Genomic DNA, 14,129 nt, shown 5'->3' on the forward strand with positions numbered 1-14,129 from the left:
GAGGAAGTGATTGCTGTTAGCTGCTCTAAAAAGCCAGAGAAGAAGACCAAGAATAATAAATACAGGGAGTAACCATGAGGCTGGCTGCTGCTAGAGTTGCCAACTGTCCCTTGAAATACAGAATTGTCACGTATTTGACTATCAAATCGTGCGTCCTGTTTTGAATCGATACGGGACGGGGTTTGTCCCGTCTTTTCTGAGTTGTCTTGAACGTAAGTTTATTTACAATGCAAACTCACGTTAGTTTCCATAGAGTTTGCATTCAAAACCGTAATCTATGAAGCTGCAGGCAATACCATTGCACAACCCATTCACAGCCCCATACACACCCTTTCCTGCACCTTATTGAATGTTGTGTAAAAATATGTTCACCTAAAAGATATCAATACAATTTAAACATTCAGCTTATTTCTAATGTCATGTTCATACTTTGTGAACCATATCCTTTTTTGAAACCCTATTTTAAGTTTTAAGTTTACCACTACTGTAACTGGTGAGCCACTGGTGTGTGATGGTCATGGCCCCGAGCACTGGAGGAGGTGTCCTTTATTTTTCTGAACGTTGGCAACACCAGCTGCTGCCAAACAGCCAAGTGTAAATTATGCTGTATGAATAGTTTTTTACCAGAACTGGATTGGTATTTTCATAATAAAAGTAGAACAAGGAGCAGTATTGCTGCAAAACAATGTTGCACATTCAATGTTATTCCTCACACCCGTGTGAAGCCATAGAATTTCATCCACCTGCTAAAACTGGCAGCAACATATCTGATTGGTCGTCTTGAATGTGATAGACAGATCATCTTCCAATTTTTAAGGTGAAGAAAAAAGGCATTTTTTTAAGAGCCTCTGAAGAAGACCAAGAAGAAACACAGGAAGTGGCTGCGAGCCTTGCTGCTGCTAAAGATGTTAGCGGATGTGCCTCTATTGCAGCAGTTGGAATTTATTTTTATTTTTTTCAATAAAAGACTAAAGAACAGGCAGCAACTGCTCGAGGACACACTTGTAATATTACTCCAGGCACCAACAGGAAACCATTAGTCTCTAGCCAAGTGCTAAAAGCATCAGTAACAAAACTAATTGGTCCGCTTGCGCATGAAAGACTAGCTTGTCCAACCACCTCCCAGGTTTTGTGTCTCCTTCACAAACACAGCAATACACGCAGCAATCAAAAGGACTTCAGAGCCGTGCAGTCTGGCAGCCAGCACAATTTGCATTTTGCATCTTTTTTTACATTTCACATTACATTTTTCCTTCCTTCTTGTCTATGACTTTCAAACCAGAGTTATTATGAGTGATTCTGAACAGAGCCTTCTGATCACATGGTCCCAGGGGGTTGAGAGGGTGGGGGTGGTACCCAGTAGGCCCTTCAAGGAAGCCTTTGATGTGAACATAATAGATGGTACACACCTGTAGGTCTTTATTACACACACACACACACACACACACACACACACACACACACACACGACTTGGTCTTGCTCCGGTCTCTTGCTTCCTCACTATGCCACCTGCTCCTGGCCCTGAAGACGTTCCGCCCCTGAGCTCCTCTGACCAGCCACTCAATCCGGCTCTCATAGCAGACGTCCTGAACCACCCCACCCCCAAACCCCATCCCTCCGTCTCGTCCCCCACCGGCCACCTGACACATCCCGGCCACCCTCCGACACAGAGAGGCCCTCCAGCTGGGGCACTCCCTGCAGGGCAAACATCACGGCCCCGCTGAGCACAAAGGCTGGGTAAACATTTCCTGGGCTCTCCAGAAACACACACACACACACACACACACACACACACACACACACACACACACACACACACACACACACACACACACACACACACACACACGGGGAGGAACCCAGAACTCTGCGAGGGTTTCTAATAATAGTAGCGTCCAGAGAGGCAGTAATGCACACAGCTGAGGTGCATGGCATGCAGGAATGTGCTGTCAGATAAAAGGGATGAGCTCAATAACGGCAGCAGAGAGACGGTGAAGCGGAGCCTCCGGGAAAGATCGCAAAAAAAAAAAAAAAAAAAAATCTCACACTTGCAATGTGTTCAGATCACAGTTGTCAGAAAGATGGAATGATGGACTCTGGCCAAATGTTTTCTACCTCACATCGTCGTAAAAAAAAAAAAAACAGCCAATCCTGGTCCTTAAACAGACATCAACACTCATATTAAACTGATAAGCCAGACAAATCTTGGGTATCTTCCTCTTTAATTCATCAGACAGTAAAAAAAAAAAAAAGTGTCCTTAATAAAATGAAACACCAAGCAACAAACTATAAATCACCAGGAAGGCAACAGTGCTTTATCAGAGGGCACCGCGCTGCAGCCATGTGTGTGTGTGTGTGTGTGTGTGTGTGTGTGTGTGTGTGTGTGTTTGTGTACATCACCATTAGTGCAGGCAAGGTTGGCGATGTACTTGTTTGGCATTGTGAGATTTGCAGCATGACACTGTTTGCACACCCACAGTTAAACCCCATGCAAGCAGAACACACAGATCAGCAGCCAACACACACACACACACACACACACACTAAATCACGCATGCATGCACACACACACACACACACAACCACGCACGCACGCAGGCTGACAGACTTAGTCTCTGGCAGGCTGCAGAAACACAGTGGCTGCAGAGGAATTTTCTGGATTGCTCGTCTGAATTAAACTGGGTTTATGGGGAGAACCTTTTTTATGTGAGATTTTCTCTTTCCGTGAAGGACAATGTTCGGGGCTCCGGGTTTGGATGCTGAGCTGAGAGTCAGAGAGGCTGCTCCAGATGTGATGGAGGATAGGTCAAAGGCCATTTTAAATTTCCTCCATGGTTCCTCTCTGGAGAAGCAGGTTCCAACCTTCCTCAATCCAAAAGGTGCCTCTTTCTTTTCTGGGAGCTTTCCAACTTTTTAAAAGGTTTGTTTTCTCTTTCTCAAATGGGAACTCCCCTTTTCCAGCAAACTGTCCAAAGTCCCTGGGGCCAAATCTGCAGAAACCAAGGTGGAATCTGTGGGACAGACTCATTGTGTAGCTGGAAGAGCCCAACAATCAAGTCCATAACAACGCCTTTCCACATTAGCGCAAAGCCGCGAACACCGCACAGATAAATCAGATGGAATTTACACTTTGGAGCGTCTCAAAGCTGCATTCCAGGAGGCGTCCATGCAGCTTTGTTGTAGCAGTGGTCGCATAAAAAATACAGCAGCATGTGAGCGTGTGGGCTGATTAAGGAGGACGTGTGTAGCTGGATGGAGGGCGATTAGATTGTCACAACAACTGCTCCAGACTCTGAAGCCACACTGAACAACCCCTGATAGAAAACTGTTTTCTCTACCACTTGATATCATGCTAGTTTATATTTCTCCCTCTCTCTCAAAAACCACTTTCTGTCCTGGAAATGTCACATTTCTTTGACAGGATTTCACAACATTCAGCTCGCACTGGAACAGGGAGGTCGTCTCACGCGTTCACACAGCTGTGCAGCCACAAGAGTGACAAAAGCGAGCAGCAGTGCAACACTGTTTTCAGCTCCACACAGCTTCACACACAGAGACTCAAAGGTGGACTGAAGCTGAGAGGACATCACTCTCTTCTAATTCACTGCAAATGAGGTTAAAATTCACAGCGTAAGGGAAACATTCAGGAGAATACAAAGTTGTTGGTTAAAATGATGAAGTTAGCCTGTGATGTGTAAAATCAACCAGTCTTAGAAAGCATCTTAGATGAAAGAAAAAAAAAAACCTCTGCTGTAAAAATGACAGCAGCTACTGATTTGTCCAGTCATATCCTGATGGAATGGAAGTGGGGAAAAAGAGAAAAGATTCAGATGGGAGCTTTTCAAGATGGATCTGCAGCTCAAGGTGGACCATCCTGAGTGTTACAGTGAAAAAAGCTTGTGGCCAGTGGGTGGGACTTGTCCACAGACAAAGGTGACAGAAAAGTGGGACAGTCGGCCGGGTGGGGAATGTTGTTTTCAGCCGTCTGACCCAACGTTAGGCAAACACGGGCGGAGAGGAGAGGGGAGGAGGGTGGAGCACTGGGTGCCTGAATGGATGTTTTCTCTCCCCGTTCCAACTCCTTTTTTTTTTTTTTTTTTTAACTTTTTACAAGGAGTTTAGATTTCAGGCCTGCAGGTCGTGGCCCCTCTGCTCCAACCCTGCTGAGAGCAGGCGGGGTGGGGGACCTGTCGCCCGGAATAAAAGGCCCCATCGGCTGAGGAGGTGCAGGCGGGCTGGTGCCCCCGTCTGCCGGACGGCTGGTTGGCCGGCTGGTGGGACTGGGAGCAGCGCCTCCAGCTGGCCCAGCTGCCTCGGGGGGCTCCCAGGTGACAGAGACCCCTCCACCGTCCCTCCCCCTCCGCCCCCAGGCGGCGGCCGAGCTGTCCCAGTCCAGAGGAGCTGATTCAGGTGACTGTCAAGGCGTGACTTGTTGTGTGGCGTTTCTGGCACCCCATTAACAGCAGGACGGGACACTCCAGCGGTGTTTTAAGGGCCCCTGGGTGCCGCGTCCCCCCTCACCTCACACCAGCGCTGATTTAGAGCGGCCGCCAGCTGGACGGCCTGCCCTCGCCTTGCTCCACCTCCTCCTCTGGGTTAACGGCGATGCTGCAGCGTGTGAAAGTGAGAGCGCGACTTTGCCGGCTGCAGCTGAACTGTACTTGTGCGTTTACTGCATGTGCACAACAGTTTTTGGTTGGTTTTTTTTCCTCAATGGACTCCCCTTGAGGCCGTGAAATGAGATCTGGCCCCTTGTCAGTTGAGCAGGTGAAGGGAGAGAAATACACGGCGGGGAGATGGAACCGGAAAGGAGGAGGAAGAGTGTGAGAAAATGAACGGCACAGAAATGGAGAGAACAAGAGAAAACTTTCAGGAAGGAGGCAATATAACCTGGGAAGACCAGATAGAATCCTTCCTGAATCTTTTTCATATATTTATAAGAGCTCATAGACAACATTTGGACAGGATGCCAGGATGATCCTTCTGGACGTCACATTCAGGTGAAGCAGATTTTCTTAAGGGAACTGGGGTTTGGATGTCAGTCACAATGCACAAGGTACATTGTTTGTCAGTGCGTTGATGGTTTTAACGTAAAAAAAAAAAAACACCACTCCACTATATGCACCACTGACCTCTTCAACAGCAGCTGCTGTTTGCACCTCATCAAAAATATCTTCTTCCAGGTCTCCTTCAAGGGCAGCACGGCTCAGGAGAGGTTGTGCCACGTGAAGGAATCCTCTTACTTTGCCACAACTCAACCACACTCATATCTGCTGCTGGTCCATCTGTAAAATAAGCCGATTGGCTCATTTTACAGACCTGCTGGAGGTCGATTAGTGAGGCTGCAGAGAAATCTGGGGGATCTGGCTGCTGTCCGAGGTCAGTCAAGAGGTCAGAGAGTGACAAATGTTTTCTGGAGGTTAAGGTTGCAGCGGAAACCCCCTCCTCCACACCCCACTGTTGCATCCCTCCTCAGTGTTGCTCACTGCAACCTCTGAAAGAAACAAAGCAGAAAGCACAACACTAACACCTCCTACTCTACAATAAGAAAAGCTGTACGTAAAAATTCACAGTGTGCAAAAATATGTACATCACCAACAAGCAAAAACATTGATGCATTCTGGTGGGAAAAACCAGCCCAGTTAATCCACAGAAGCAGACAACATTCTCAGGCAAATATCCATTACAAACGTATTTATTGAGTTGCAGAAAGCCATTGAAAAACTGAACATACAAACAAAAACAAACATTGAACACTTTTGATCACATCGACTTCCCGCTGATGATGATGATGATGATGATGATGTAGATGATGATGTAAAAAAATAAAAATAAGAACATACTTTTATAAATATGATCAACGACTGCAGAGAATACATTCGGCTTTGAAACGAGAAGGTTTGTCATTTTCCCAACGAGCCAATTTGGGCTCAGTTCATTTTTACAACTCCTCCAGCATTCAGAACAACGCGAAACCAAAAACAACTCGCTCCAACTTAGCATCTGCTCAAGCTCTAATGCAGCTCACTGGTGGTTTGGCATGGTTCATTCAAAACATTTCCTTTTTCTTTTTTTTAAATGATTGCAGGAGCTGATAACGATCTCCCTCCAGTTTTTATCGACCCTGTTGGTAGAAAGCTCCTTTTTCTGTCAGTACTCGGAGGTCAGCCAAAGATCCTTTCAATTAGTCTCAAAGCCTTCAGAGGTGCCGTCACACAACTGGCACCTCTGTGAGGCTGAGAGTCATTTTAAAATCTGAGCAGCAGAGAGAAGCACATCCTGACCTTTCAGCCCAATGGCGGTGGAATTAAGGGAAAACAAACATTGAACCTTGTCGCGTCGCGTCACATTATGCAACACAGAGGACAGACCGATGTGCCCGACTAAAACATCCAACTTTGTTCAGGACATTTAACAACCTTTGCTTGAGCAATGATGGTTGTAGATGTTTTGTAGATGTTTTCTTTATCAAGAAACAAAATAAAACTCAAAGATACTTGTGTGAATGTGTCACTTGCAGGCTAAACGGAATCATAAAACCACCAATTTGCTCTCTGAAGATGATGAAGAGTTGGAAATGGACTGGTCCCAAATCAGGAGAAAACACAGAGGGGTGACCTGACCGGCTGAGAGCTGGACCCACCAACAGGACCAGACCTTCCCGGAGTTCCACTCCTCACTATGATCCAGGTGATGAGGCACATGGCACTCGGATGCCTCACGATAGTGCAACGCTAATGCTGAGCTGCTCCCCGTGACTTTGCTCCTCCAGTCCAAAAGAAAGAAACCGGATCCCAAAAAGATGATTCAGTCAAACCCGAGAGGGACCTGCTGACACATGATCCCGCAGTGTTCTAATAAAAAACAGACCGAGGACAGCGACGCGTGAAGGAGCAACGCAACCTAGAGCCGCTTAGTGGCTGAGAGAAACTGGAGAACAACTGTCGGTGTGTGCGAGGATGTACAGTAAATATGCACTTTCGAAGAAAGAAAGACAAGATGTGAATTATCATTTGACAAAGATAAAAACAAACAAAACAGAATCCTGCTTTGGCAAAGCAGAACTAAATGCACCGTCTCTAGATAAAGCTGATTATCGCATTCATTGGAGAAAAATTACAAAAATTAAAATGAAAAACAAAAGTGATCCGATGTGACATTCTGACCTCCCGGCGCCAGGAAGCAGGAGGAGAGGCAAATACTTTGAATGTGGACACAGTGTTGAAATACTGAAGAGCGTGGCAGAGCCTGCATTTGCAAAGAGCCCCGTCAGAACGTCCAATATTATTTTTTTCCTATTCAGTCATTCAGTTTTTTGGGGAGACTTGGAAGGCTTCTCAGCTGTCACAGCGCGGCGCCTGTTCTGTGTTTACAGCAGCTGCATGGAGCACGCACATCTAGTAAACTGTAGCATGAAGAGCCAGTCGGTGACAGATTGATCCGAGGCTCCGTCACAACACTGCGTCTGCCACAAACTCGGAGGAGGAAGCACATGGTGGCGGCTTTCCAGAACAAACACAAACTCTTGCACCTTCTCTGGACAACAAACAGAACAACAAAAACAGGAAGCAGGCCTGCCCGGGACTAAAATGCTTGGACTTTGTAGCAAAATAAATAATTAGAATCAACCGTAAAACAATTCTAGCTTTTTATATATATATATATTTATTTATATATATATGTATATTTATATTCTACAATCAGACTCCACTGTTCAGTGAAGAAGACGAAGATCTGCAGCAACAAGAGGTTGAAAGGTGGAGATGTAACATGCAGAACCTTTTAGTTCCAGCACGCTTCTGGAGTCTGCGCTACAGCCGGTGGCATGATGAGAGCCGTACCGCCACGCGGGCAAAGGATTTACAACCGCGCATGTAGAGAGGAGTCTGCACACGAAAAAGTCCCACAAACTAAAAGCACATTGGACATTTTCTTACGATATGTCCTTTCAAGTGTAGAGAAAAGAACTTAAAAATCAATACAGAAAAAAAACAAAACAAAAACAAGCAGACTTAGTGTTTTAATGGAACAGACTTGAAATTTTAAAAATAATTTAGCATTCTGGATTTTCAACGTTCAAACTTCCCGGCGACCTCTCTGACCGAGCATTCACACGTCAGATAAAACACAAAACTATTCTGTGCAGGAACAGAAATTTCTAGTCACTAGTTTTTACTCTGGTACAGATAAAATTCTTCACAGATCAAAGTGTAAAAGCTAAACTGTACACAACCCAAAACACTTGAGAATCATCGTGCCAAGGCGTCGGCGACTGTAAAGATGGACGACACGTCTCCGTTTTGCAATGCTGTCAGAAAAAACAAAACAAGCCTAAAAGGGGCAGTTCACCCAAAAGTGAAATATGAACCATTTTCTCCTCGCCACTATGGTGACGGGGGCTCCGGTGATCCGCAAAACCCTCCTCGAGTTTCACACAGTGACACAGAATTTAGCGAGTTGATAGCAGCAGGCGACACCTGGACATGTCATGAACACGGCAGCCTGCTGGGAGGCTCTGCTGGTGAAGCAGCTTCAAGAAAACACAGTTACTGTCACCATTTCCAGGAAAACTAAAGACTTGAGACACCACAGGGAGCCTTGTGGAGTCACCCTATGGTTTGGTTCTGTTGGTTTTTTGTTTTTGTAAATGCGTTTACATGGCCAGTATTGATTGCACTGCGCGGAATTATTCCTCTCTGTGAAACTCTTGAACAGTTACGTGGATCCGGAAGCGTCACCCGGGTCTCCATCGACACAGCGGTCGACGGCAAAGGGGTGAGACTTCTATTCTGGGTCAACTGTCCCTCGTAGTCACAACGCCTGATATGGATTCAGCGATTTGTTGTCTTTTGAGATCATTTCCTCAACTTGTTAATGGTGGAAGACAAACGTCAAGACTCTGCCCCCGGTGGCCGTGGAAGGTAGTACAACCCAGACAGGAGCAGGTGAGTAGAGTCGGTGTTGTCCGTCTTCAATTAACAGCCAACACCTCGGAGACTCACTGGTGAGTGTGTGTGTGTGTGTGTGTGTGTGTGTGTGTGTGTGTGTGCCACACTTATTGATCTGCTCACTAGGAGCTAAAGTTAGACCCCCAGGCTCACACACACACACACACACACAGAAGGAAGAAGAAACATTAGCAAATGAATGGGCAAATGGTGGGTGGGGTTAGGAGGGACTTGGAATGGGGGTGGAGTCAGCCGCCACTGCAGCTGCTGCGGCTGTTGCTCGGTTAAAAAGCAACATAAAAACCGTTCCTATTTACACTGAGAGGTGAATACATTCAGGCAGCGAGAGACAGCGGGAGGAAGAGGAGGGGAGGCGGCCACGTCTTCCCCCCCAGCGCGAGGTACGTTTGGCACTGCTAACACTCGACCCGCTTCAAGTCTTCGCCATCCGCTCCCAGGTCAGTCTGCTCAGGTCTGAGTGTCGCTTCGGCCTCTTCCAACCGTTAGTGTGATACTTGCGAGCGGCAGGCCCAGGGAGGCTGTAAACGTTGAAGGGGCGGACCGATAGAGCTTCGCTGTGACACGGGCCGGCGGCGTCCGGCCCACCTCCCGCCCAGAGTCAGTCCGTCCAGGAGTCTTTGGTTCTGAAGGCACGTGTGTGCAAACCCCCCACCCCCCCCCACAGAAATCACCACCAGTCAGTCGTAGTCTTTCAAATGATCTCCGCTGACACGAAAGCTCCGCCAGCGTAGCAGGTGGCCTGGACTCAGAGGGAGAGACCACCTTCTCTGAGAGACCGCCCCTCACCCTTTGCCCCTCCCCCTCACTTCCTGTTCCGTAGTCCTTCGGTAGGGGCAGAAGGAGACTGTTGGGTGGCTGGGTCGGTCGGTCAGTCGGTCAGTCGGTCAGTCGGGTGTAAACTCAGATGCCGTTGGTCAGGTCTGTGATGACGTTGGCCTTCACCAGCTTGCGGAGGAACTCCTTCTCCTTAGCGATGTTGTGCGTCCAGGACTGCGGGAGGGCGACAAGAGCAAAGAGGAGTCAGCTGGTTGCGAGGCGACGAGGCCTCGCTGCCGCCTCACCCAACTACGAGCGTTGACCCTTGAATTTACACAAGCCTGCTGTGCTGTGAGGACCGGACGAGCCCGACACCTGCAACCAGAGCCAGAGGCTCCTGTGTGGTGCTCTGGGAGCGGATGGAGGTGGGACCAGAGGAGAAAAACTTTGGGCTCCCAACATTCAACAAGATACAGGTATATAGGGAATAATCGTGTTGCCTTGTCTTGTCTTGTCTTGTCGTGTTCTGCTATGGACAGGTAACTGTAAAGTGAATTGCCCTTAAGGGATTAATAAAGTACTCTGAAACTGAATAAGCCTGAAAACTGGGTGCCAGTACCATGTGAAATTAAACTATAAATGGAAGAAAACAAAACAAAAGATGACAGAAGATGACTAACATATTTCACAGCCAACAGCATCGGTGATGCAAAAGAACTGGCTGCTGTTTTCACACACAGTGAGGCTGTGACTCAAGCCAAGACTGTCTTCCAATTTACTAATGTGTGAGATTTACTAGCACCTAGTGGCAGGAAATCTTATTCAGCGGTGCAAATGAATATCTGTTCATTCATTGTGCACAATGTTCTGATCGTGTTCGGACTTCAGCTTCAGCAATCAGAAGTGAGTTGCGTCAGACTGCTTGGCTCAAGGAGCAGCCCTGCACACAGCAGCTGATCTCAGTGTCAGTCTGCAAATATTTTCGCCTCACGGGCAAACGTTCCCTGCTGAAGACCACACAGGTGTTGATCACCGTTTTCCAATGTCCACCTTAACCACTCGTCTTTCTCATACTGTGTTGTTAGAGTAAAAAATAATGACAATAATAATAATAATAACAGTCACAAAACCCAGTGCAGATCCATCCCATTTTGTTCCAGCGGCCCCTTGTGAATGTTACGCACTGGGCCCTTAAAGCAAAGCCAGCAGGCTTGCCAAGGTGCAGCAGTGAGCTGGCAGCTTTGGCTCTAGAATCTAAAACCCCCCACCAAAAAAACAAAACAAACCTGCAGCCAATCACGTGACCAATCGCTAATATGAGGCGATGTGTGATTGATCCGCAGCAGCAGCTGCTATGGCCCGTAAAGTGAGTCGTGTCGTGAAGCTAAACACTGCGTGCACATGACGCAGCTGGCAGTTCAACGAGGGCATTGTGCACAACGCGCCAACATCCACACATACATTTATTCATATCAACATTAAACCATTTCCTATTGCCTTTACTTTCGGTGAACTGCTACTGACCCTTTATATTTTTGTTTTCCAAAAAGAAAAGTTTTCTTTTGTTCTTTCTTCAGCTCAACAAGAGGCTGATGATGGCGGGACAACAAGCAGAGAAGGTGGAGGCAACAAAACAATGAGTTGTTCTGCAGGGCAGCGAGACAAGATATTTCTGGCTGAATGTGGTTTTTATCTGTTATACATTTGTGTCTTTTCTAATGACATTTTTTCCATGTGTCTCCACCATAATAAAAAACAGGTTCCTCGAGCAGTGGTTAATTTCACGGCTGGCCCTCTGTGGATTCCCAGCAAAAAAAAAGAAAAAGAAAATCAAAGGACCCATGGGAAGCCGCACCGCTCTTCCAAACAAAAGGCCATGAGGATTCCCATCAATTAGCCGCGTGCGGCTGATGACTGCAAATGTTGACGAAGATGATTGTAATAAATGCCGATGGTTCACTGGGAGTTTAGACAAAGGTTATCATCGTACTGAGCTCATGGTTTACGCACGTCAGCACGCCGCCGACATCTCTGATTCTGCCGGCCTTCAGAATAAACACTGAGAGAGCGAGGTGAGGGGGCGGGACTCTCTGTTCAAACGAAGCGCTAACTAACAGTGGACACGCTGGCAGAGCGGCTGATGGAACAGCCTTGCTGTGTTAGTGCCGGGGAATTACTGACCTTCCCAGGCTGCCACCGTGGAACTAGTGCTGCATCTACCTGCCTTTAGGTTTGGACGGTTTTTAGAGTCGAACACATATGGTGGAGGAGACGTGAACCGGAGGAAACTCACCTGGACACTGAGTGAAGGCTGTCAATAACACTTATTGTTATATTACTAATTACTCACGCTGCCTGAATTCAGGGTTTTTCACTCTAATTTTTCAGTGCACATTGTAACTTGCAAACAGCATTTTTCTCTTTGTATCTATGACCTTTGCACTTTTAACATCCCTTTTAGAGCTTTTTTTTAATCCGTAATACTGCTAATCTTGCTTCCATTCTTGTATAGTACAGTAGAGTTTTTAGCTAAGCCAGCTTGTGCTGTCAGGTTCTATGAAATCTGCCTGAGGCCTTCAGAATCAACATATTAGGCTCCTGTCCGCTGTAAATGAATGGACTAGAATCAGTTGCGACAGCCAATCAGATTTCGACTAGCACACTCTTGAAAACAAATGCAAATAATCTGTTTACTTTTATTTTCAATGAATTGTTTGTTTTGGTCATTTTCTCTTTGGTGTCTGACAAGTCTTAAAATCATCATTTATTTTCGAGTATGACGTCACTGAAGGCCTAGACGTGATATTACCCACCACTGATATTAAGTATAGAGTTTCTGACAGTAAACTGGCCACTACTCACCTGCATAAACCTTTTCCCTGCCCCTGAAGCACTCACCTCTTTGATGGCGGACATCTTGACCGTCTCGTAGTAGTGCAGAGGTGCGTGAGGTGTGTTCATGTCGTAACCGAAACCAGCCACCGCCACCTCGTCGCAGTTATGCAGAGCCATGGTGATGGCAACTGTTCCCAGAGTTGGAATGTTCTGTGGTTAAAGCAGCAGAGAGGCAGGTTGTCAGCGCGCCACAGTCACAGTGTAGCACCCCCCCCCCCACAGTGCTTCCTGCTCAGGAGAGACAGAGGGGCCGGTGGTCCACCTTCTCCGTTTGTACCTCTGTCTTTGTTCTGCGCCGTCGCCCTTACGTGACTTTGAGCACTTGGTGATTAACTATTACCTCTAAGACACGACCCCTGCAGACCCCTCGCACGGATCTACGAGCTTGAGCTGTGCTTCCTAACCGCCTTGGGCTGCCACAGATCTGGGGGGTAAAGGGGTTGACTGTGTGTGTGTGTGTGTGTGTGTGTTTGAGAGGGGTAAAAGGGATGGTGTGTGTGTCGGGGCAGAGAGTGGGCACAGAATAAAAGAGTGGAGGGAGGCCCCACTTAAATCATTAGCCTGATTCGCAGCCCTCAGGGTCAGTGGAGCTGAAGCAGCAGCAGCTGTCCAACCCCCTACTGTGTCTTCTGATACAGATTAATTTACACACGTACACACGCGTACACACACACACACACACACACACACACACACACACACACACACCGACACTTGACATAAACAGGAGCGTGACAAATTCCACCTACATAAACTAATACGGCTGGCGCAGAGAGGCAGCAGTGGTCTGGGGAAAAGATGTGCCAAATCATAAAACCCTGCAACCCGTAAAGTATTTAAATAAGACAGAGCAGCTAATGGCCAGAACCAAACAGAAAACACACACACGTACGCGCACGCACCAGATGCCCACATGTTGAACACATGTTGCAGAGGGGAGTTCATGCAGTTGTGGTCTGGTGGCCCCAGAGGGCTCAGTTTTCCATAATATTTTGGTCACGGTATCTTTCTCCATTTAACAGCAAAACGCATTTTCAAATGATTCAATAATACATTAAAAAAACAGTAAACAGCGTTTCATTCCAAATTTGTTGCAATAATACAGTTTTTTGGTGCTTAATCAAAGCCCTTTTCTCCCCTCTGGCAGAATGTTCTATGCACAGCCATCTCTACAAAAACATCTTTATTTGCATAGTCCACAGGTCCATTTACAACAATGAATAGGGGTAGAGTGGTGCAGAACTACGACTGGACCTGGTTTGCAGCAAGTATTTAACATTCCAGAAGCATCAACGCTGAAAAAAATGGCATTTCTGTAAAAACACCTTCAAGTCAAGTCGTAGGGGGGGGAAATATCAACATGCAACAAAGCAGATGTTCAGCAAAAGTGGGTTGGAAAGTTCATTTAGTGGCCATTTCTTTGGTACGAGCGTTGCCTTATCAGATCTCCTGCAGATGAAAGCCGCCAAAACGGGCCTGGATGATTGCAGGCACAACAGCCGGAGAAT

At 46.9% G+C, this 14,129-nt stretch overlaps 1 protein-coding gene across 12 annotated transcripts in view; it reads right to left on the minus strand.

Annotated features, from left to right (window-relative positions):
• Positions 1–5,680: 5,680 nt before the first annotated feature.
• Positions 5,681–14,129, minus strand: part of st3gal3b (ST3 beta-galactoside alpha-2,3-sialyltransferase 3b) — a 49,581-nt gene continuing 41,132 nt past the window's right edge. For all 12 annotated transcript variants that reach the window (XM_076020996.1, XM_076020999.1, XM_076020997.1 and 9 more), the window contains 2 exons: positions 12,625–12,771; positions 5,681–9,960 (listed from right to left, as the gene is read on the minus strand). In XM_076020996.1, coding sequence (XP_075877111.1) covers positions 9,871–9,960; positions 12,625–12,771 — 237 coding nt within the window. In that variant the 3' untranslated portion in view covers positions 5,681–9,870. The remainder of the gene's footprint in view (positions 9,961–12,624; positions 12,772–14,129) is intronic.

The sequence above is a fragment of the Nelusetta ayraudi genome, unplaced genomic scaffold (genome assembly GCF_046127955.1).
Source record: "Nelusetta ayraudi isolate G7.1 ecotype Tasmania unplaced genomic scaffold, CSIRO-AGI_Nayr_v1 ptg000011l, whole genome shotgun sequence".
NCBI lineage: Eukaryota > Metazoa > Chordata > Actinopteri > Tetraodontiformes > Monacanthidae > Nelusetta > Nelusetta ayraudi.